The 25402-nt window shown below is 44.6% G+C and overlaps 1 protein-coding gene across 7 annotated transcripts in view; it reads left to right on the top strand.

Annotated features, from left to right (window-relative positions):
• Positions 1–25402, top strand: part of LOC132378004 (ubiquitin-like modifier-activating enzyme 1) — a 416994-nt gene that overhangs the window by 126810 nt on the left and 264782 nt on the right. For all 7 annotated transcript variants that reach the window (XM_059944584.1, XM_059944583.1, XM_059944586.1 and 4 more), the window contains 2 exons: positions 5310–5374; positions 15698–15893. In XM_059944584.1, coding sequence (XP_059800567.1) covers positions 5310–5374; positions 15698–15893 — 261 coding nt within the window. The remainder of the gene's footprint in view (positions 1–5309; positions 5375–15697; positions 15894–25402) is intronic.

The following is a 25402-nucleotide window of genomic DNA, read 5'->3' as shown; positions in this document are numbered from 1 at the left end:
TAAAGCCGAGGGAGATAGGTTCTTGATTAGTAAGGGTGTCAAAGGTTACTAGAAGACAATGGGCTGAGAGGGAAATGGATCAGCCTTGATGGAATAATGGAGCAGACTTGATAGCCGAATGGCCTAATTCTGCTTCTACGTTTTATGGAAAATGAGCAGAGCAGGCTGTGGTCTCATTGAATGGTACAGCCTATTCAAGTCTGTCTCTCCTTTTTTAAGGTATTTTACTTTTTTTTCATTTTCCCCTTTTCACCCTTTTCTACTGGTGGTAAATGGCTCCACATATACTTGTGGCCTAGCATTTGAAAGTCAGTAAGCTAGTCGAACTATTTGAGGCATTACACAGATCCCCAGCTCTCAGGGAAGCAGGAACTGTGCTTTCTGCTCCATCAGGAAGGCAAAATGGTAGTATTCTCAGAGAATATACAGCCATTTCTACAATACCAGAGACACAAGGTGCAGGGAATTCAGAGAATTATAGTCTAGCCTGTGCGTCACTGACCTGGACACCTCACTCCCTGACAGACTTGAATGTCTTTTACATTCGGTTTGATGTGCAGAACAAAGTGCTGGTGAGGTAGGCACCCCCACCCCCACCCGCAGGGGAACAGAAACTCTGTCTACCTGAAGCTGAGGTGAGAGCCTGGCCAGAGTCAACCCACACAAAGCTGCAGGGCCTGATAATTTACCAGGTCGGGTTCTGAAAGACTGCGTAGCCCAGCTGACAGAGGTGCTGACAGATATAGTCAATAATTCTCTGGAACAATCCATTGTCCCCTTGGTTTTCAAGGCAGTAACCATCATTCCAGCGCCAAAGAAGGCAACAGTAACCTGTCTAAATGACTATCATCTGATGGCATTAATATCAACAATTATGAAATGCTTTGAGTGACTGGTCATGGAGCACATTAAGGCCTTTCTCCCGACTACACTGAGTCCTTTTCAATTTGCTTATTGCTCGAATTGATCCACTGATGATGTAAATAGCTTCTACCCTCCACTCTGTCCAGTCCCTTCTGGAAAATGGGGTCTCATATGACAGACTGCTGTTTATAGACTTCAGTTTGGTGTTCAACACCATCATACTCCAGACACTGTCTTTGACGGTCTCAACACCTCCCTCTGTAACTGGATCCTAGACTTCTTAACAGAAAGATCGCAATCAGTCTGTGTGGACAGCAATGTCGCCAGTCCCATTATGCTGAGCACTGGCACTCCCCAAAACTGTGCGCTCAACCCACTGCTGTTCACACTGCTGTCACAGGATCCAGCTCAAACTGTGTTATCAAGTTTGCAGATGACACAACGGTAGTTGGCCCTATCAAGAACAATGAGGAGATAGAGTATAGAGAGGAAGTGGAGTGACTGGTGGATTGATATCAGAACAATAACCTAAGTCCGAATGTGGAGAAGATCAAAGAAATCATTGTGGGGTTCAGGAAGGTGCAAATCACCCTCTGTGAATTCCTTGGTCCTCTGTATAGAGAGTTAAGTGCACCAAGTTCCTGGAAGTTCACATTATGAATGACATCACTTGGTCCCTCAACATCACCACCCTGGACAAGAAGGCACAGCAATGCCTAATGGATTGAGGCAAACAAAGCTCCCCCCCCCCCCCCACCACCTCCATCTTAACTAAATTTTACAGGAGCACCATTGAAAGCATCCTAACAAATTATATCTCCATCTGGTACGGGTGCAGCCGTTCATCGGACTGGAAGTCCCTACTAAGGACTGAGAGGATCATAGGGGTCTCCCTAACATCCACCTGGGGCATTTATCAGGAGTGCTGCATACACAGGAGACGTAGTATTATCAACAATCCCACCTATCCATCCAGCATCCTTTGACTTTCTGCCATCAGGCAGGAGACTCCGAAGCATAAAGACAGGAACAGTAAGGATGGGGAACAGTTTCTTCCCTCAGGGCATTAGGCTTCTGGACAGACAGATAGACATATTTTATTGATCCCGAGGGAAATTGGGTTTCGTTACAGCCACACCAAACAAGAATAGTGAAGAAATATAGCAATATAAAACCATAAATAATTAAATAATATTAAGTTAATCATGCCAAGTGGAAATAAGTCCAGGACGAGCCTATTGGCTCAGGGTGTCTGACACTCCGAGGGAGGAGTTGTAAAGTTTGATGGTCACAGGTAGGAATGACTTCCTATGACGCTCAGTGTTACATCTCGGTGGAATGAGTCTCTGGCTGAACGTACTCCTGTGTCTAACCAGTACATTATGGAGTGGATGGGAGACATTGTCCAAGATGGCATGCAACTTGGACAGCATCCTCTTTTCAGACACCACCGTCAGAGAGTCCAGTTCCACCCCCACAACATCACTGGCCTTACAAATGAGTTTGTTGATTCTATTGGTGTCTGCTACCCTCAGCCTACTGCCCCAGCACATAACAGCAAACATGATAGCACTGGCCACCACAGCCTTGTAGAACATCCTCAGCATCGTCCGGCAGATGTTAAAGGACCTCAATCTCCTCAGGAAATAGAGACGGCTTTGACCCTTCTTGTAGACAGCCTCAGTGTTCTTTGACCAGTCCAGTTTATTGTCCATTCATATCCCCAGGTATTTGTAATCCTCCACTATGTCCACACTGACCCCTTGGATGGAAACAGGGGTCACGGATGCCTTAGCCCTCCTCAGGTCCACCACCAGCTCCTTAGTCTTTTTCACATTAAGCTGCAGATGATTCTGCACACACCATGTGACAAAATTTCCCACCGTAGCCCTGTATTCAGTCTCATCTCCCTTGCTGATGCATCCAACTATGGCAGAGTCATCAGAAAACTTCTGAAGATGGCAAGACTCTGTGTTGTAGTTGAAGTCCGAGCTGTAGGTGGTGAAGAGAAAGGGAGGCAGGACAGTCCCCTGTGGAGCCCCAGTGCTGTTGACCACTCTGTCTGACACACAGTGTTGCAAGCGCACGTACTCTGGTCTGCCAGTCAGGTAATCAATAATCCATGACACCAGGGAAGCATCCACCTGCATCGCTGTCAGCTTCTCACCCAGCAGAGCAGAGCAGATGGTGTTGAACGCACTGGAGAAGTCAAAAAACATGACCCTCACAGTGCTCGCTGACTTGTCCAGGTGGGCGCTGACACGGTTCAGCAGGTAGACGATGGCATCCTCAACTGCTAGTCGGGGCTGATAGGTGAACTGGAGGGGGTCTAAGTGTGGCCTAACCATAGGCCGGAGCTGCTCTAGAACAGGTCTGTCCAGGGTCTTCATGATGTGGGAGGTCAATGCCACCGGTCTGTAGTCATTGGAGTCTTCTGTACAGGAACGAGGCTGGATGTCTTCCAAATCACAGGAACCCTCTGGAGACTCAGGCTCAGGTTGAAGACACGGTGAAGTACTCCACATAGCTGGAGGGCACAGACTTTGAGCACCCTGGGGCTGACACCATCTGGGCCTGCAGCCTTGCTGGGGTGGAGACGTTTCAGCTGTCTTCTCACCTGTTCAGCTGTGAAGCCCACCGTGGTGGTTTCAGTTGTGGGAGGGGTGTAGTCACGAGAGCGGGGTGGGGGGCTGTGAGGAGGGGTAGGAGTGGAGAGTGGAGTATGTGTTGGTTGGGGGCCGACAACAGATGAATCATGTGTGGGACGGGCAGGGGCCACAGAGTCAAATCTGTTGAAGAACAGGTTAAGTTTGTTGGCCCTGTCCACACTGCCTTCAGCTCCTCTGTGGCTAGTTTGCCGGCACCCAGTGATGGTCCTCATCCCACTCCAGACCTCTCTCATGTTGTTCTGCTGGAGTTTCCACTCAAGCTTCCTCCTATACCTGTTTTAGCCTCCCTGATCTTGGCTTTCAGGTCCCTCTGCATTGTCCTCATCTCCTTCCCATTTTCATCTCTAAACGCCCTCTTTTTAGCGTTCAGGATGGCCTTAATGTCCTTTGTTACCCATGGCTTGTTATTTAAATAACATTGCAGTCCACACAGAAGTTGATGTAACCAGTGATGCACTCTATGAGCCCATCAATGTCCTCTCCATGTGGCTCACAGAGGGCCTGCCAGTCTGTCGCCTCAAAACAATCCTGGAGTGCCTCATAAGCCTTCCCAACCATTTCCTCACTGACCTCGAGATTGTAGGTTTATTCTTCACCAGAGGCACGTAGCAGGGTTTGAGATGCACCAGGTTGTGATCTGACCTTCCCAGTGGGGGGAGGGGAGAGGAGCTGTATGCATCCTTAACGTTAACATACATAAAGTCCAGGGTCCTCTCCCCTCTGGTTGTACAGCTTACATACTGCGTGAAGTCGGGCAGTGTTCTAGCCATGGTAACATGGTTGAAGTCACCCAAGATGTTAATGAGGGCACTGGGGTGCTGAGTTTGTAGTCCGGCTATGACGGTGTGAATGATGTTAAACGCCAACGTCGGGTTGGCAGAGGGAGGGATGTACACAACAACCACAACTGCATGAGAGATTTCCCTTGACAAATAATATGGCCGGAGTCCAACAGCAAAAAGTTCAATATCCGGGCTACAAACACGTTCCTTGATCGTAATATGACTCCCTGACACATCATATTTGAAGTGTCACTAGTTAGTCAGTTCTGTACCTGATGGTATTGAATTTAGGTAGATACTTTGTTTACTTACATGGAAACCACCTGTAGCTTTTATCCTTTCTTTCTTAAGTTATTGGGTGTTATATGTGTACTACTGTGCTTTACACCCCGGTACAGAGAAACATTGTCTCATTTGACAGTATACATGTATATAGTTAAATGACAATAAACTTGATTTGACTAAAATGTGCTTTGGATGAACAGTTTTAATGGATAAAAAAGCAGAAAGATTCATTTGTTTCCTCTCTCTAATATTCCCCTTCCTAAATTCAAGACCATGGACACTAACTGAGAGCTGGATTTGATTCTTTGAACTTGGATCTTACACTCTGTAACATCCAAAGATTAAAAAGATAAAGATTCGCTTTATTTGTCACATGTACATCGAAACATGAAGTGAAATGTGCCATGTTACGTCAGCAAACACCAGACACCAACACAGCATTCCTAGAACTTACTGTGGGTGGAAACTGGAGCACCCGGAGGAAAGCCATATGGTCTCAGGGAAGATGTACAACCTCCTTATAGACGATGGCGGGAAATGTACCACCACCTTCCAATTGCTGGCATTATAAATCATTACGCTAACTGCTACACTACCATGCCATACATTATGTTGCCTGACCACCCCCTTCCCCACCAAGCTCACTGAGGTTTCTCTTGTCTTTATCACACTGATTGGACGGTGATGTTTTGGATGTGTTTAATTACAGTGGGCACGGGACCAGTTTGAAGGACTCTTCAAGCAGGCCGGAGAGAATGTCAACAAGTACTTGGAGTAAGTAGATTTCTTATTCTTATGAGGAAACAAGGACATCTTTTAGAACAGAGACATGGAGGAATTTCTTTAGCCAGAGGGAGGTGAATCTGTGTAATTCATTGCCATGGATGGCTGTGGAGGCTGAGTCATTGGATATATTTAAAGCATAAGTTGATAGGTTCTTGATTAGTCAGAGTGTTAAAGGTTATGGGGAAAAGGCAGGAGAATGGGGTTGAGAGGGATAATAAAACAGCCATGATGGAAATGCAGAGCAGATTTGATGGGCCAAATGGCCTAATTCTGCTTTTCTGTCTTATGGTTTTATGGTCTTAATCCCCATTTATTCTCATTTACCTTGTGGAAGAGAAGAGAACATGCAGCAAAAACAGCTGTGGTTGGGATTTAATGGAACCTGTACTGAGGCAGTGTTAATGGAAAAGAGTGTTCGTAAGGCAGGCGACAAGTAAGTTACAGAGAGATTCAGCACATAAACAGGGTCTTCATCCCATCAGATCCATGCCAACTATTGAGCACCTATTTATACTAACCCTACTTAAATCCCATTCTGTTTAATTCTCCTCACATACCTGTCATCTCCCCCCCAGATTCTGTCACTCCACTGGACGTTCAGAGCAATTTATGGTGGGCCATTAAACTAACAACCTGCATATCTATGGGATGTGGAATGAATGCAAAGAACCCGCAGGAAATCCATGCAGTGGTGGAGGGAGCCTGCAAACTCCACATAGGCAGTGCCAGAGATCAGGGTTGAACCTGGGTCTCTGGGACTGTGAGGCAGAGACCACCATCTGTGCCACTGTTCAACTTCTTGTTACCAGGTTACAATTCCACCTGGAACCACAGACCATATTAGAGAGGATCAGAGAGATGGAGATGTTCAAAGATCAAGGATCAGCTTTATTCACCACACACATTTATGTGTCAGGGTGCAACATGCAACACAAAGCAACATTCAACAATTATTAAGAACAAAAAATAAGGGTAGAGGTTAAGGGACGTGTAAAGAATAAAATGTGCATAAATGCATCAGTACCAGCATTTATTTACAAAGTAAATAGCATTATAAAAATGGGTTAAGATATTTGCAGTGCAGTGCTGTGATGGGAGTAATAGATAGAAGGTGTGCGGAGGGCTAACTTGTATGATTAATCAGATTAACTGCCTAGGGGGAAGAAGGATTTGGTCCATGCCAGCCTGGACTTCTACCTAGTTCTATCTAACTGCACCTGAACCTGAACCATTGCCCTATATACCCCTCTCAGCGATGTACCTATGGCATGGAAGGTAAATGTTGGGATTGCAAAGGCTGAGCATGTGGGAATGGTAGATTGGAGGGGAAAGTTGGGCTCAGTGAGCTCGGGGTGTGACATACAGAGAGGGTGGGGGAAGGGTGAGTGTAGTATACAGTGAGAGGGATAGCATGGAATGCTCTGACTCTGAGAAGGATCAGTGTGCTGGGGACTTTGGTGGAATGAGCGTGTTTGGAAGTTTAGTGTACTGAGCAGACACAGACTCCCCTTCAGGAGCTGTCAGACAAACTACTATCTCCAGAAGGGACTAGCTGAAGTAAATGCAAGTCAAAAAATATTTGGCTTCCTTTCCTGGAAGAAAGATCACTTGTTGGGCTGTCTGCCCATTTATGGCCTCACACTGAAGCTGAACAGGGCCTCTGCTTTTAGCCCTGCAGTTCTCTCCCCCTTCAAGAACAGAACTAAGAAATTGTCTTAAAAAGGTAATAGTTTCAGCCTCAGAGTTTACTGAAGTGATTGTTTATCTCGTACGCTGACAGTAAGTTAAGTAGGTAGAACTTCATTAAACAAAAGTGTCTGTCAAACATTAGTAATTCTGCACTTTTGATTTGCAAGCAGTTTTCTTCCTTCCATCTCAGATCTTTTGCTTACATTTTGTTTCCATGTTTATCCATCACCGACATCCAACTGAATGTAAGTTTCTGTGCCTGGTCTAGGGTAGACACTCAGGACAGATGAGAGATCCTGTGCTCATCCTATAGTGGAGCGTGGTTCTCTTTTCTCCGCTTCGGTGAATCAAATATTTTTGAAATAAAACTCCATCCTGTAGTGGAGGAAATCTGGCATCTTATTGGTGCACAGCAAGATCCTATTGAAAACAAACAATAGAAAATCTGCAAATGCTAGAAATCCAAGCAAAAGCACAAAATGCTGGAGGAACTCAGCAGGTCAGGCAGCATCAATGGAAAGGAATAAATTGCAGACATTTCTGGCCGAGACCCTTCATCAGGACTGGAATGGAAAAGAGAAGCAGCCATAATAAGAAAATGAGGGGAGGGGTATATGAAGGGAGAAGCAGGGAAGTGATAGTTGGGAAAGGTAGAAGACTGAAGAAGGAGGAATGTGGTAAGAGCTTTGGGAAATAGGGCACCAGAGGGAGGTGATGGGCAAGTAAAGAGAAGAGAAAGGGTAACAGAGGTGTTAGAATGGGGAATGGAAAAACAGAGAAGATGTGCAACGAGAAATGACTATGTTCGAGAGATCAATGTTTATATCATCTCCTCTCTTATCAGTTAACATAGAACATATAAATCTATAGCACATTAGAGGCTTTTCAGCCCACAATGTTGTGCCAACCATGTAACCTACTCTAGAAACTGCCTAGAATTTCCCTAGCGCAGAGCTCTCTATTTTTCTAAGCTCCATGTACCTATCTAAGAGGCTCTTAAAAGACCCTATTGTATCCACTTCCACCATCGCTGCCGGCAGTGCATTCCATGCACCCACCAGCGGTCACTGACCTCCATGCAGAATACGAACCATCTACAATCACCCTTTGCCTTCAGTGGGCAAGCCAATTCTGGATCCACAGATCAAAGTCTCCTTGGATCCCATGCCTCCTTACTTTCTGAAGGAGCCTTGCATAGGTAACCTTATCAAATGCCTTATAGAAATCCATATGTACTGCTCTACCTTCATCAATGTGTTCTGTTACATCTTCAAAAAATTCCATCAGGCTCGTAAGGCATAACCTGCCCTCGACAAAGCCATACTGACTATCGCTAAGCAGATTATGTCTCTCCAAATGCTCATAAATCCTGCCTCTCAGGATCTTCTCTAAACACAGAAGTCAAACTCACTGGCCTGTAATTTCCTGGGTTATCTCTACTCCCTTTCTTGAACATTTGAGCAACATTTCAATCCTCTGGTACTTCTCTCGTCCCTATTAATGATGCAAAATTAATCGCAAGAGGCTCAGCATTCTCCTCCATCACTTCCCACAGTAGCCTGGGGTACATTTCATCTGGTCCCAGTGACTTAACTAACTTAATGCTTTTCTAAAGCTCCAGCACATCCTCTTTCTTAATGTCTATATGCTTAAGCATTTCAGTCCTCTGTAAGTCATCTGTCAAGGTCTTTTTCCCTGGCAAATACTGAAGCAACGTACTCATTAAGTACCTCCGCTACCTCCTCCAACTCCATGCACACTTTCCCACTATCACACCTGATTGATCCTATTCTCACATGGCACATCCTCTTCCTCTTCACATATTTGTAGAATGCCTTGTGATTTTCCTTAATCCTACTCACTAAGGCCTTCTCTTGGCCCCTTCTGGCTCTCCTAATTCCATTCTTAAGCTCCTTCCTAGCAACCTTGTAATTTTCTAGAGCTTTAACAGTGCTTAGTTTCTTGAACCTTTCATAAGCTTTTCTTTTCTTCTTAACTAGATTTTCTACATCCTTTGTACATCATGGGTCTTTAATGCTACCATCCTTTTCCCTGCAACAATGGAACATACTTATGCAGAACTCCATTGCAAATGGTTCCTGAACATTTGCCACAGTTTTTCCATGCATTTCCCGGAGAACTTCTGTTCCCAATTTGTGCTTCCCAGTTCCTGCCTAATAGCATCATATTTCCCCCTACCCCTATTAAATGTTTTCCCAAATTGTCTGCTCCTATCCCTCTTCAGCGCATATGGTGAAGGAGATAGAGTTGTGGTCACCTCCAAAATGCTCTCCCACCAAGAGATCTGACACCTGACCAGATTCATTTCCCAATATCAGATCAAGTACTGCCTCTCCTCCAGTTGGCTTATCAACATATTGCTTCAGAAACCTTCTTGAACACACCTAACAGACGTCACCCCATCTAAACCCCTCTCTCTAGGGATATTCCAGTCAATAGTAGGAAAGTTAAAATCTCCCATCACAACAACCCTATTATTATTGCATTCCAGAATATGCCTCCCTATCTGCTCCTCAGTGTCTCTTTTACTAGTGGGTTGGTCTATAAAAAGCACCCAGTAGAGTTATTGCCCCTTTCCTGTTTCTGACTTCCGCCCACACTGACTCAGTCGACCATCCCTCCATGACTTCCTCCTTTTCTGCAGCCGTGATACCATCCCTGATTAGCAATGCCACACCCCACCTCTCTCTTCTTTTTAAACGCAAATGCAATGTTGGCAGTTATATTACAAGGAGAATAGAACATAGAAACAAGGAGATAATGCTGAGACTTTATAGACAAAAGTTAGGCTGCACTTTTTAAATTGAATTAACTTTATGACTTACATCCTTCATAAACATGAGGAGTAAAAATCTTTACATTATGTCTCCGTCTAAATGTGCAATGTGCAATTTATAGTAATTTATAATAAATAGTATGTACAACAATATAACATAGAAATGCAGTTGTAACTTCATGAATTAATCAGTCTGTTGGCCTAGTGGAAGAACTTAACCCGGAATCTGTTGGTCCTGGTTTTCATGCTGTGATACCGTTTCCCAGATGGTAGTAGCTGGTTTGTGGTTGGGGTGACTCAAGTCCCCAATGATCCTTTACACTGTTTTTACACACCTGTCTTTGTAAATGGCCTGAATAGTGGGAAGTTCACATCAATAGATGCGCTGGGCTGTCCGCACCACTCTCTGCAGAGTCCTGTGATTGAGGGAAGTACAGTTCTCATACCAGGCAGTGATGCAGTCAGTCAGGATGCTCTCAATCGTGCCCCTGTAGAAGGTTCTTAGGATTTGAGGACCCATACCAAGCTTCTTCAACCATCTGAGGTGAAGGAGGTGCTGTTGTGCCTTTTTCACCACACAGCCGGTCTGTACAGACCACGTGAGATCCTTGGTGATGAGCCGATGTGCTGACTGACCTAATTCTGCTCCTATGTCTTATGGTTTCATAATCTTTGTGCTGAACTTCACAAAATGCTACATTGGGGTTTTGGACTTGTGGCGAAGGCGAGGGGCAAACTAAATAGTGCTGGCTCAGTATATCAAAGGACGTTGCACCTGTCTAGAACTCTGATGAAAAACTCACCATTTTGTTCAAACCCTTGCATTCTTCCTTATCTCCAAGTCTTCCGCAAATCCCAGAAATATCTGAGATTTCATATGTATTTTGTATTATGTTTTTGTTTCCCCATGACGAAGGTGGACACTCTGCTGCAATGTCACTGTCTTTCCCAGATCTTTGCATTTTCCCAGCTTATCTTTGCCATCCTGCACTGCTCTGTAGTGGCCGTTCCTCTGCTGCCAAGACCCTAAGCTCTTGGATTCACTCCCTAAAGTCTCCCTGTCTATCCCTCATTCCTTCCTTAAGGGCTTCAATAAACCTGGCTCTTTATCTGGTTCTTGACCATCCATCCTCTTATCTCGTCTCCCTTGTTCCTATGAAATGTTTCCAAATTTGCAATTAAATAAAAAGGAGTGAATGGAAAATGGAAGGGAGACAAAATCAGTGAAATAGCAGAGAGCTGTTGGTGAAAGGTGAAAGGAAGAGGGTAGACCTGACTAAAACACGCGTAGAAGATGGAGTATACTGCCTGTGGAGGGGAATAAAAAGTCAACATTTCAGACCAAAACCTGTTCATCAGGACTGGATGAAGGGTTTTGGCCAAGAATTTTGGCTGTTTATTCCACTGTGTAGAAGCTGCCTGACTTGCAGAGTTCCTCCAGCGTTTTTCCAGCATCTACAGAATCCCTTGCATTTAACACTGGCCGTGATCTGCAGGAAACAACAAATAAATTGAACAAGTAATAATTTACCACCATCACTTTCAGCAAACTGAGGGTCCTTTGAATTCAATGAAACCAAATATCAGAAGTTGTTGTTAGAGTGCAGTGGCTATTTTATTGAGTTTTAATGCAAGTGCACAAAGATTTGTACAGCAATTAAAGTGCAGCAGCTGCTAGACTGAGGCTTAATGTAAGTGATAACACATTTTGTACCCTGGAGAACTGAAATTAAGCCAAATTTCAACAACCTTAATTATGAAATTTAAAATGCAGCAAAATGGATTCATGGGCATATTTTTAACAATGTAAAACTTATCAATAAAAAAATTAGTAAAAAAATATTGTGGATGTTGGAATTAGAATAGAACATATAACATAGAAAATCTACAACACAATACAAGCCCTTTGGCCCACAAAGCTGTGCCGAACAAGTCCTTACCTTAGAAATTAACTAAGGTAATTATAGCCCTCTGTTTTTCTAAGCACCATGTACCTATCCAGAAGTCTCTTAAAAGACCCTATCTTTTCCACCTCCACAACCGTCACCGGCAGCCCATTCCACGCACTCACCACTCTCTGCATATAAAACTCACCCCTGCTATCTCTTCTGTACCTTAAAACTATGCCCTCTTGTGCTAGCCATTTCATCCATGGGATAAGGTCTCTGACTATTCACACTATCAATGCCTCTTATCATCTTGTACACCTCTATCAGGTTACCTCTCATCCTCTGTCAATCCAAGGAGATAAGGCTGAGTTCGCTCAAACTATTCTCATAAGGCGTGCTCCCCAAACCAGGCAACATCCTTGTAGATCTCCTCTGCATCTTTTCTATGGTTTCCACATCCTTCCTGTAGTGAGAGACCAGAACTGAGCACAGTACTCCAAGTGGAGTCTGACCAGTGTCCTATATTGCTGCAACTTTACCTCTCAGCTCTTAAGCTCAATCCCACGATTGATGAAGGCCAATACACCGTACAGCTTCTTAACCACAGAGTCAACCTGCGCAGCAGCTTTGAGTGCCCTATGGGCTCGGACCCCAAGATTCCTCTGATCCTCCACACTACCAAGAGTCTTACCATTAATACTATTGTCTGCCATCATATTTGACCTACCAAAATGAAATACCTCACACTTACCAGGGTTGAACTCCATCTGCCACTTTTCACCCAGTTTTGCATCCTATCAATGTCCTGCTGTAACCTCTGACAGCCCTCCACACTATCCACAACATCCCCATCCATTGTGTCATCAGCAAATTTACTAACCTATCCCTCCACTTCCTCATCCAGGTCATTTATAAAAATACAAAGAGTAGGGGTCAGAGAACAGTTCCCTGAGGCACACCACTGGTCACCGACCTCCATTCAGAATATGACCCGTGTACAACCACTCTTTGCCTTCTGTGGGCAAGCCAGTTCTGGATCCACAAAGCAATGTCCCCTTGGATCCTATGCCTCCTTACTTTCTCAATAAGCCTCGCATGGGGTACTTTGTCAAATGCTTTGCTGAAATCCATATACACCACATCTACTGCTCTACCTTCATCAATGTGTTTAGTCACATCATCAAAAAATTCAGTCAGACCCGTAAGACATGACCTACCTTTGACAAAACCATGCTGACTATTCCTAATCATATTATGCCTCTCCAATGTTCATAAATCTTGCATCTCAGGATCTTCTCCATCAACTTATCAACCACTGATGTAAAACTCACCGGTCTATAATTTCTTGGGCTATCTCTATGCCCTTTCTTGAATAAGGGAGCAACATCCACAATCTTCCAATCCTCCGGAACCTCTCCCATCCCAGAAATAAAAATATGTGAATTACTTGGTAGCACTCTGCAGAAACAGAAACAGCGATAATGCTTCATCTTTGACCTGAAGTATCAATGGTGCTTCTCTTTCCTCACATGCTGTCTGACTTGCTGAGTGTTTGAAAGCAGTTTAATTTTGCCTAGTCAGCTTTGTCACAGTAAGTTAATATCGAAAGAAGGGAATGTGCTGCACAAGTTTAATTGGATCTTCCAAATGATCGCACATCTAAGAGACACAGTGGCCAGCAACAGGATTGTGGTTAATTAACACTGAGAAGGGCATTGTTTAGGTTGTGGAATTTGCCACACACTGAATTCATTCACAGCAAAAGTGAAAATTTTGATAAAGAGACATGGTTCATTTACTCTGCTGTTAAGACTATAACTATTTCAAGATTCAAGTTCTTCAATTGACATTCTTCAGTACGCAAGTGTAAAGGAGAACAGAATTGTTGTTACCCCAGATCCTACACAGCATAAAAAACATAATAAGCATTAAAAAAAAAGTCAAACTAAATATAAAAGCAATTCTATAAAACATGTAACTGTAAGTAACTGTAGCTCAAGTAACTGTTTGAGGGTGGCTGTGTGTATGTCAGGTTAGATTACTCTATATACATGGAGTGATTATGCAGTATGTACATAATGTGGCGCTAGGTACAGTACTATCTGTATGTAAGGTGACTGACAAGAAATGATAGGTGAATGGGGGGGATGAAGGGGATGGTGAGGAACTGTGGAGAGGAGTGTGTCAGTGTAAGTATGAGTTTGAAGTGTCAGTGTAAAGTGACAGTGAACAGGAGGATGAAGGGGTGGTGAGGGACTGGAGAGGGTGTGTCAGTGTAGGTATGAGTGTGGAGTGTCAGTGTAAAGTGACAGTGAACGGGAGGATGAAGGGGTGGTGAGGGACTGGAGAGGGTGTGTCAGTGTAGGTATGAGTGTGGAGTGTCAGTGTAAAGTGACAGTGAATGGGAGGATGAAGGGGTGGTGAGGGACTGGAGAGGGTGTGTCAGTGTAGGTATGAGTGTGGAGTGTCAGTGTAAAGTGACAGTGAACGAGAGGATGAAGGGGTGGTGAGGGACTGGAGAGGGTGGGTCAGTGTAGGTATGAGTGTGGAGTGTCAGTGTAAAGTGACAGTGAACGAGAGGATGAAGGGGTGGTGAGGGACTGGAGAGGGTGTGTCAGTGTAGGTATGAGTGTGGAGTGTCAGTGTAAAGTGACAGTGAACGGGAGGATGAAGGGGTGGTGAGGGACTGGAGAGGGTGGGTCAGTGTAGGTATGAGTGTGGAGTGTCAGTGTAAAGTGACAGTGAACGGGAGGATGAAGGGGTGGTGAGGGACTGGAGAGGGTGTGTCAGTGTAGGTATGAGTGTGGAGTGTCAGTGTAAAGTGACAGTGAACGGGAGGATGAAGGGGTGGTGAGGGACTGGAGAGGGTGTGTCAGTGTAGGTATGAGTGTGGAGTGTCAGTGTAAAGTGACAGTGAATGGGAGGATGAAGGGGTGGTGAGGGACTGGAGAGGGTGTGTCAGTGTAGGTATGAGTGTGGAGTGTCAGTGTAAAGTGACAGTGAACGGGAGGATGAAGGGGTGGTGAGGGACTGGAGAGGGTGGGTCAGTGTAGGTATGAGTGTGGAGTGTCAGTGTAAAGTGACAGTGAACGGGAGGATGAAGGGGTGGTGAGGGACTGGAGAGGGTGGGTCAGTGTAGGTATGAGTGTGGAGTGTCAGTGTAAAGTGACAGTGAACGAGAGGATGAAGGGGTGGTGAGGGACTGGAGAGGGTGTGTCAGTGTAGGTATGAGTGTGGAGTGTCAGTGTAAAGTGACAGTGAACGGGAGGATGAAGGGGTGGTGAGGGACTGGAGAGGGTGTGTCAGTGTAGGTATGAGTGTGGAGTGTCAGTGTAAAGTGACAGTGAACGAGAGGATGAAGGGGTGGTGAGGGACTGGAGAGGGTGGGTCAGTGTAGGTATGAGTGTGGAGTGTCAGTGTAAAGTGACAGTGAACGGGAGGATGAAGGGGTGGTGAGGGACTGGAGAGGGTGTGTTAGTGTAGGTATGAGTGTGGAGTGTCAGTGTAAAGTGACAGTGAACGGGAGGATGAAGGGGTGGTGAGGGACTGGAGAGGGTGGGTCAGTGTAGGTATGAGTGTGGAGTGTCAGTGTAAAGTGACTGTGAATGGGGGGATGAAGAGAGTGGTGAGGGCCTGTGAAGAAGAGTGGCTGTTATGTGTATAGTAGTGGTGGGACATGTGGAGGGGTGGGTTAGGGGCAGAGGTGTTGATCAGCCTTACTGCTTGGGGCAAGTAACTGTTCTTGAGTAAGGTTGTCCTGGCATGGATGCTTGTAGCTTCCATGCTGATGTGAGTGGGACAAACAGTCCATGAGCTGAGAGAGTGCAATCCTTCATGATATTGCTTATTTGTCTTCATCTCTTCTTCACAAATCACTGTACACTCTAATCTTGACTGGATACTAGGCACTGATGGTTAACTGTCTTCATTGAACAGAAACCCTTCTTTTATGGATCAGACCATGACGCTGCACGAAGGTCAAGCTTTGGAAATCCTTCAAGGTGTTTACAAGAGCCTGGTTGTCGATAAGCCCAAATCCTGGGCTGACTGTGTCGCATGGGCCAGGAGACACTGGGAAACACAGTACAACAACATCATCCATCAATTGTTGCACATCTTCCCACCCGAGCAGGTAATAGGTTGAAGCTGGGGGTGGACTGGAGACAATAAAGACTGTCTGGGACATTGGAATTATTCAGAGTTTCAGCACTGCAACTGAACAAGTGTGATTGTTCTGGGAGTAGAGTTTTTTATGTGGAGGCTTGTCACAAACTGAGCAGTGTTGTTGTAAGATAGATAACAGATTTTTTTCCCTACATGCTATCGGGGTTACCTAAAGGTAACATATACTGCAACCATGTTCAACATACCATATATTGTTAAACAAAACAGTAATTGGAATTTCATTTCATCCTCATTGTGCTTGAGATTTCATTTTAAGCATTTGGCTAAGGGCAGCTGGTAGTTGACATTTGACCTCTTGACACCTTCCTGTAGTGGCAATTTTTTTCTTTTCTGAGCATTAAGGTCAGGCTTGAGGAGGAATACTGTAACTACAAGAGATTCTGTAGACACAGGAATCTTGAACAACATAGACAAAATTCTGGAGGAACTCGGCAAGACAGGCATCATCTATAGAGGGACTAAACATTGAATACCTTGGGTCAAGATGCTTCATCCAGTCCCAATGAAGGGTCTTGGCCCAAAATGTTTATTCCCCTCCTACGTCAAAGTAAATTTATTATCAAAGTACATATATGTCACTATATACAACTCAAAGATTCATTTTTTACAGGAATTCACAGTAAATAAAACACAATATAATCAATGAAAAACCGCATTCAACAGGACAGCCAGACAACCAAAGTGCAAGAATCAAAAACCTTGAAAATACAATACAAAAACAAACAATAATAAATATATAAATAATGTTCTCTACCTTCTCTACCTCGTTTTAGTTGGCTCTACCTATCCCTTTCACCTTTCACCAGCATCTCTCTGCTATTTCACTGATTTTGTCTCCTTTCATTTCCTTCCCTCCCTTTCATTTAATTGCATATCTGGAACCATAAATAGAGGCTCTTCATAGGAGTGATGGAGATGAGGTAGTCTGATGGATGGTCAAGAATCCAGATAAATACCTGTAAACTGATTAGAAAGGCTAGCTCTTATGCAGGGGTCAAACTGATCACTAGAGGCTGTGGTAGAACACAGGACCCTGTGGAAAATTGTGACAATTCTGGACCGTGTTTCACACCCTCTGCATACTACATTGGCTGATTAGAGGAGCACTTTTAGTAACAGACTAAGACAACTGCAGTGCTTCAAAGAGCTCTATATAAGATCATCCTTACCCTCAGCCATTAGGCTCTATAATGAGTCAACCTGTAGCCAGGGAAGTGATGACCCTCCTCCTGTTAGACTGTCCGTGGTAATGTATTATTTATTCTTTATACTTCTCTTCTAATATTTATATCTGTGTACTTGTAATGCTACTGTGACACTGTAATTTCCTTTGGGATCAATAATGTATCTATCTATCTATCTAAAGAGCCAGGTTAATGGAGGTCCTTAGGGAAGGAGTAAGGGACAGAGAGAACAATTTTATGGGACAGGACTAGATCTGAGATAGCATTTTCCATTGTAGGTTCACCAACATGCTGCTCAGGAAAGCCATCACAGATGCATTCTATGAAGTCCTCCTCAAGACTTCCTTGACCAACTTGATTCACCCAATCTATGTGGAAGTTAAATTCCCCCCATGACAACTGCCGTTCCGTTTTTACAAGCCTCAGTTAATTCTTGGTTAATGGCCTCTGCCACTGCAATATTTTTATCAGGTGTCCTACAGACAACTCCCACCTTTTTTCCCTTTAATATCCTTAATCTCGACCCAGATGGACTCAACATTCTGCTCCGTAGCCCTTATATCATCTCTCACAATCGCCCTGATCTCATCCTTAATTAAGAGCGCCACTCCACCTCCTCTGCCTTCCTGCCTATCTTTCCATATTACTTGATACCCTTGGATATTTAATTTCCAGTCATCTGCACCTTGCAACCAGGTTTCTGTAATGGCCACTAAATCATATGCCTTGGTACTGATCTGTGCAACAAGTTCACTAAACTTGTTTCTAATATTACAGGCATTTAGATAAAATGCCCTTATACTCATTGTCCTTTTAGAATCTACTGATCTATGCGATTTTTGCTTTTTACTTTTATGCACTTGACTCATACAACATAGAAAATAGAATAGTACAGCATATTACAAGCCCTTTTTGCCCACAATGTTGTGCCGACCTTTAAATCCTGCCTCCCATATACCCCCCCCCACCTTAAATTCCTCCATATGCCTGTTTAGTAGTCTCTTAAACTTCATTAGTGTATCTGCCTCCACCACTGACTCAGGCAGTGCATTCCATGCACCAACCACTCTCTGAGTAAAAAACCTTCCTCTAATAGCCTCCGTGAACTTCCCACACCTTACCTTAAAGCCATGCCCTCTTGTACAAAGCAGTGGTGCCCTGGAGAAGATGCACTGGCTATCCACTCTATCTATTCCTCATTATATCTTGTATACCTGTATCATGTCTCCTCTCATCCTCCTCCTCCTCTCCAAAGAATAAAGCCCTAGCTCCCTTAATCTCTGATTCCCGTATAAAGATCTTAGCCAGAGGCTCAGCGATCTCTTCCCTCACCTCATAGAGCAGCCTGGGGAATATTCCGTCTACCCCAAAGGTGGTTCCGATGCCCCAATATTCTGCAACCCTCCCTCCTACCCAGGACTACATAAAGTGCACAAAACAGTGCAGACATTACAATAAATAATAAACAAGACAATAGGCATGGTAGAGGACAGTAAGTTGGTGTCAGTCCAGGCTCTGGGTATTGAGGAGTTTGATGGCTTGGGGGAAGAAACTGTTACATAGTCTGGTCATGAGAGCCCGAATGCTTTGGTGCCTTTTCCCAGATGGCAGGAGGGAGAAGAGTTTGTATGAGAGGTGCATGGGGTCCTTCACAATGCTGTTTGCTTTGTGGATGCAGCGTGTAGTGTAAATGCCTGTAATGGCGGGAAGAGAGACCCGGATGATCTTCTCAGCTGACCTCACTATCCGCTGCAGGGTCTTGTGATCTGAGATGGTGTAATTTCCGAACCAGGCAGTGATGCAGCTGCTCAGGATGCTCTCAACACAACCCCTGTAGAATGTGATGAGGATGGGGGGTGGGAGATGGACTTTCCTCAGCCTTCGCAGAAAGTAGAGACGCTGCTGGCTTTTCTTTGCTATGGAGCTGGTGTTGAGGGACCAGGTGAGATTCTCCACCAGGTGAACACCAAGAAATTTGGTGCTCTTAACGATCTCTACCGAGGAGCCATCGATGTTCAGCAGAGAGTGGTCGCTCCGTGCCCTCCTGAATTCAACAACCATCTCCTTTGTTCACATTCAGAGACAGGTTGTTGGCTCTGCACCAGTCCGTTAGCCGCTACACCTCCTCTCCGTAAGCTGACTTGTCGTTCTTGCTGATGAGACCCACCACGGTCGTGTCATTGGCGAACTTGATGATGTGGTTCGAGCTGTGTGTTGCAGCACAGTCGTGGGTCAGCAGAGTGAACAGCAGTGGACTGAGCACACAGCCCTGGGGAGCCCCCGTGCTCAGTGTGATGGTGTTGGAGATGCTGCCTCTGATCCGGACTGATTGAGGTCTCCCAGTCAGGAAGTCTAGGATCCAGTTGCAGAGGGAGGTGTTCAGGCCCAGTAGGCTCAGCTTTCCAATCAGTTTCTGAGGGATGATTGTGTTGAATGCTGAACTGAAGTCTATGAACAGCATTCAAACGTATGTGTCTTTTTTTGTCCAGGTGGGTTAGGGCCAGGTAGAGGGTGATGGCAATGGCATAGTCTGTTGAACAGTTGGACGGTACGCAAACTACAGGGGGTCCAGTGAGGGGGGCAACAGGGCCATGATGTGCCTCATGATGAGTCTCTCGAAACACTTCATGATGATGGATGTGAATGCAGTGGACGGTGGTCATTGAGGCAGGACACTGAAGACTTCTTCAGCACGGGGACGATGGTGGTGGCCTTGAAGCACGTTGGAATGGTGGCGCTGCTCAGGGAGATGTTGAAGATGTCAGTGAGAACATCTGCTAGCTGGTCTGCACATCATCTGAGCACTCTGCCAGGGATGTTGTCTGGTCCAGCAGCCTTCCGTGGGTTGACCCTACACAGGGTTCTTCTCACATCGGCCACGGTGAGACACAGCACCTGGTCATTTGGAGGAGGGGTGGACTTACTCACCGCCACGTCATTTTCCACCTCAAAACGAGCATAGAAGTTGTTCAGCGCATCTGGGAGGGAGGCATCACCTGCACAGTCAGGTGATGTTGTCCTGTAGTTGGTGATGTCTTGAATGGCCTTCCACATGCGCCGCGTGTCGCCGCTGTCCTGGATTCACTGGGTGTGTGCACACTTTTCCTCTCTGATGGCCTGGGACAGTTTGGCCCTTGCTGTTGTTAGGGCTGTCTTGTTGCCTGCTCTGAAGGCGGAGTCACAGGTCCTCAGCAGCGCACGCACCTCCACGGTCATCCATGGCTTCTGGTTAGCACATGTTGTGATGGTCTTGGACTCAGTGATGTCGTTGATGCACTAGCTGATGAAGCTGGTCACTGATGCTGTGTACTTCTCTAAGTTGGTAGAGTCGCCATCGGTTGCAGCCTCCCTAAACATGTGCCAGTCAGTGTGCTCAAAGCAGTCTTGAAGAGCAGAGATGGCGCCTGCTGGCCATATTCTCACCTGCTTCAGAACTGGTCTCTAACGTCTGATGAGTAGTCTGTATGCTGGGATTAGCATAACAGAGATGTGGTCTGAGTAACCGAGGTGGGAGCAGGCTCCACCAAGTATGTGTCGGGGATGTTTGTGTAAACAAAGTCCAACACATTCTTCCCCCTCGTTGCAAATCTGCTTTGGAGGGAGATGACCACGTGAGACTCCTGTACTACCTTCCTGCTATTACTCTTCCTGTTGGTCACCCATTCCCTATCTTTCCTTAGAACATTAAGCAGTGGTGTAACCAACTCACTAAATGTTCTATCCACAACATTCTCAGCATCTCAGATGCTCCAAAGTGAGTCCTTGCGCATTTCCAGTGCCGCCATGCGGTCTACCTTGCCAAAATCAAGTGATTTTTTGAAGCTCATGACCAATGCATCTGTTATCTCTTCAGCAACCTCTCTCAAGACTCTGGGATGTACTTCATCTGGCCCAGGTGAGTTATCCAATGTAACTGGATAAGGGCCTAGCATGAGTTTGCCTAGCATGTTTTCCTTTGTGATAGCAATGGCCCTCACTCCTGCTCCCTGACACTCACAGACCTCTGGCATATTGCTAATATCTTCCACAGTAAAGACAGATGCAAAGTACCCATTAAGTTCACCTGCCATTTTTTTGTCCCCCATTACTACCTTACGAGCATCATTTTCCAATGGTCCAATATCAATTCTCACCTCCCTTTTACTCTTTATATACAGTAGCTGAAAAAACTTGTGGTATCCTGCTTATTTCATCTTTTCCCCTCTTATAGATTTTTTGTTACCTTTTGTTGGATTTTAAGAACTTCCCAATAATTCAACTTCTCATTTGTTTTTGCTACCTTATATGTCCTTCCCTTGGCTTTTATGCAGTCCTTAACTTCCCTTGTCAGCCATGGTTGCATACACCTGCCATTTGAGAACTTCTTCCTCTGTGGAATATATCTATCCTGCACCTTTCTATTTCCAGAAACTTCAGCCATCTCTGCTCTGCCTTTATCCCTGTCGATATCCTTTTCCAATTCACTTGGGCCAGCTCCTCTCTCATGCCTCTGTAATTCCATTTATTCCATTGCAATATGTAAACATGTGAATTATGCTTCTCCCTCTCAAGCTACAGTATGAATTTAATCATATCATCACTAATTCCTAAGGGTTCCTTTATGTTAAGCTCCCTAATAAGGTCTGGGTCATTGCACAACACCCAATCCAAGATGGCCTTTTCTCAAATAGGCTCAAGCACAAGCTGCTCTAAAAAGCCATCTTGTTGTTCCTAGTGGATTTAAGTCCTGCATAACTCTGCTCACACCTCAACGGGAGTTGGCAGTGTTGCCTAGCAGGTGTGTCTCTGGTGTAGGAAGACTGCTTTTCTGGGCCGGGGCTTATAAGACTTTATTAGGTAATGTGTAGTTTACCGATCTGAACTGCCTTACCCTGATACTGAGTGCTCCAAGTAAATCAACTCAAATTTGTCAGAACTATTATGTCTTATCTTGATGAGTGGAAAACCTCCTCTGTGAGTCCCAGCCCTTCCACTCCTCCAAGCTCCCTGATGAATCAATTTATTTTAGTAAAATATCTGGGCAAGAACAGATTTATTATGATCTGGCTGTTCTCACACAATATTTGAGAACTGCAGTTCATGTAATCTAAATCTTCAGATGGAATAGTTGAGTTATTGTAAACAAATGTTTTATTTTAATAAAAACGGTGTTTGACAGATGCTAATTTATAGCCACCAAACTCCACCATGGACAGTCTGAATCCCGGCTATGTAGGGAGGAGGGTTGGGTATCCTGTAAAAATCCAGAGCTACTGAAACACTAACAAAAGCTCCAAAGACCTCATCCCTGGGAGTGGAAAGCCCTTTGCATTGAAAACAAAGGAAGTCATGTGGTTAAAGTGGAGGCCATGGGGCTGATCAACCTTTGGCCCAGGACTAAGGACTCCAACAAACTACTGTCAGCGTCCTACGCCCCAGTAGGAGTGATGGGCATAAGAAGAAATTTTAGGCAGTCTTGGGAATGGTATCTGACACCACAGATAAAAGCCTCTCTCATCTCATTGTTGGGATACCCAGTTACTCCCACTCTTCCTTAATCGCTTCTTTCTGACTCTTGATACTCTTCTTAAAAGCTGTGGTGCACTTAGATCACAACCATCCCTGTCTGAGAATGTAATACGCTGCTATATTGGCCATAAGTTGCTCAATTTGCTTGGGTCTCAGTTATAATCAATGGACTGGAGAGGGTAGAATTGGAAGTGGTTTATTATTGAAACATGTAGGGATGCAGTAAAAAATTTGACTTGCTTACTGTCATAGGGCTCCACAGGGGACTGTCCTGTCTCCCTTTCTCTTCACCATTTACACCTCGGACTTCAATTACTTCACAGTGTCTGGCCATCTCCAGAAGTTTTCTGATGACTCTGCCATAGTTGGATGCATCAGCAAGGGAGATGAGGCTGAGTACAGGGCGATGGTGGGAAACTTTGTCACATGGTGTGAGCAGAATCATCTGCAGCTTAATGTGAAAAAGACTTAAGGAGCTGGTGGTGGACCTGAGGAGGGCTAAGGCACCCGTGACCCCTGTTTCCATCCAAGGGGTCAGTGTGGACATGGTGAAGGATTACAAATACCTGGGGATACGAATTGACAATAAACTGGACTGGTCAAAGAACACTGAGGCTGTCTACAAGAAGGGTCAGAGCCGTCTCTATTTCCTGGGGAGACTGAGGTCCTTTAACATCTGCCTGGCGATGCTGAGGATGTTCTACGAGTCTGTGATGGCCAGTGCTATCATGTTTGCTGTTGTGTGCTGGGGCTGCAGGCTGAGGGTGGCAGACACCAACAGAATCAACAAACTCATTCGTAAGGCCAGTGAGGTTGTTGTGGTGGAACTGGACTCTCTGATGGTGGTGTCTGAAAAGAGGATGCTGTCCAAGTTGCATGACATTTTGGACAATGACTCCCATCCACTCCATAATATACTGGTTAGGCACAGGAGTACATTCAGCCAGAGACTCATTCCACCGAGATGTAGCACTGAGCGTCATAGGAAGTCATTCCTGCCTGTTGCCATCAAACTTTACAACTCCTCCCTCAGAGTGTCAGACATCCTGAGCCAATAGGCTGGTCCTGGACTTATTTCCACTTGGCATGATTAACATTATTATTTAATTATTTATGGTTTTATATTGCTACACTATATTTCTACACTGTTCTTGGTTGGTACGGCTGTAACGAAACCCAGTTTCCCTCGGGATCAATAAAGTATGTCTGTCTGTAAATCATTACACACTGCATTGAGGTTGAACAAGGTAAAACAATAACAACATCTAATAAAGTGTAAATGCTACAGAGAAAGTGCAGTGCAGGTAAATAATAAAGTGCAAGATCATAATGAGTTAAATTGTGAGAAGTTAGCCTGGGATTCATTGAGTGACTACACTCTCCGGGGCTGGGCATAAGGTGATGAAATTGTTCTCTGCTGTCTATGGCGTCATAGAATTATACAGTACGGAACAAGCCCTTTTTGGCCTATGATGACCATGTTCTCAATATTTATGGCTAATTTTTATTATTATTTTTCTTTCTTTTTGTATTTGCACAGTTGTCTTTTGCACAGTGGATGTTTGTCAGTTCTATTGGGTGTGGTCTTTCATTGATTCAATTGTGTTTCTTGGATTTACTGTGAATGCCCACAAAATTGAATCTCAGGGTTATATAAATTGGTATAGAAATTGAAAAGTAATAGATTTACTTTGAGTCTTAAGCTTTAACCATGGTATGTACCCTAGACAGTCCCATTTGCTTGTTTTTGGCCCATATCCCTCCAAACATTTTCTATCCATCGGTTCAAATGTCTTTTAAAATATTGCAATTCAGAATTAAGATCAGCTTTAATATCATTGGCATATGTCATGAAATTTGTTGTACCCATCTCTCCCACTTCCTCTAACAGATCACCACCCACATGTGTAAAAGTTTTCTCTCAGGTCCTTTTTAAGTCTTCCATATCTCAACTTAAATCCATGCCCTCTGGTTTTCGATTTCCCTACTCTGGGAAAAGACCTTGAGCATCTGCAGCCAGCAGATGATTTCTCATCTTCTTCTCCCACCACCACCACCATTCTCACAGAACAATGCTCTGGTTCTCCAAGACAGCCCATTCCTCATATACCAACATACCTTTAAAGTTACTTCACAAGAGCATTAGTAAATCAATGCATAATAGAAAGAGTCATTTGGACAAGGTGAGAAAAAATTTAGTGTAAAAATCAGAATCAGGTTTATTATCACTTACATATAATGTAGAATTTCCTGTTTTGTGTTAGCAGTTTAGTGTGGGACATAAGAATAACTATAAGGTCTAATAAAATCAATCAATAGTGCAAAAGGGGAATAATGAGGGTGTGTTCATGAACTTTTCAGAAATCTGATGCCGGTGGTGGGGGGGTGGGGGGGGGGGAGGTGGAGAGATAAGAAACTTGGCATAAATCTTTAAGTGTGTATTTTTAGGATCCTGTGCCTCCTCCCTGATGGTAGCAATGAGAAGAGGGCATATAGAAACATAGAAAAACTACAGGCCCTTCGGCCTACAATGCTATGCCATGCTGAACATGTATGTACTTTTGAGTTACACATAGCCCTCTACTAAGCTCCATGTACCTATTCAGGAGGCTCTTAAAAGACCCTATCATATCTGCCTCCACCACCAGCGCCGACAGCCCATTCCACGCACTCACCACTCTCTGTGTTTAAAAAAAACTTAGCCCTGATATCTTCTTGTACCCACTTCCAAGCACCTTAAAACCCTCTCATGCCAGCCATTTCA

Source organism: Hypanus sabinus, chromosome 19 (genome assembly GCF_030144855.1).
Source record: "Hypanus sabinus isolate sHypSab1 chromosome 19, sHypSab1.hap1, whole genome shotgun sequence".
In the NCBI taxonomy this organism is placed as follows: Eukaryota; Metazoa; Chordata; class Chondrichthyes; order Myliobatiformes; family Dasyatidae; genus Hypanus; species Hypanus sabinus.
Note: the sequence above shows the minus strand (reverse complement) of the source record. Positions and strands in the feature narration are given on the sequence as shown.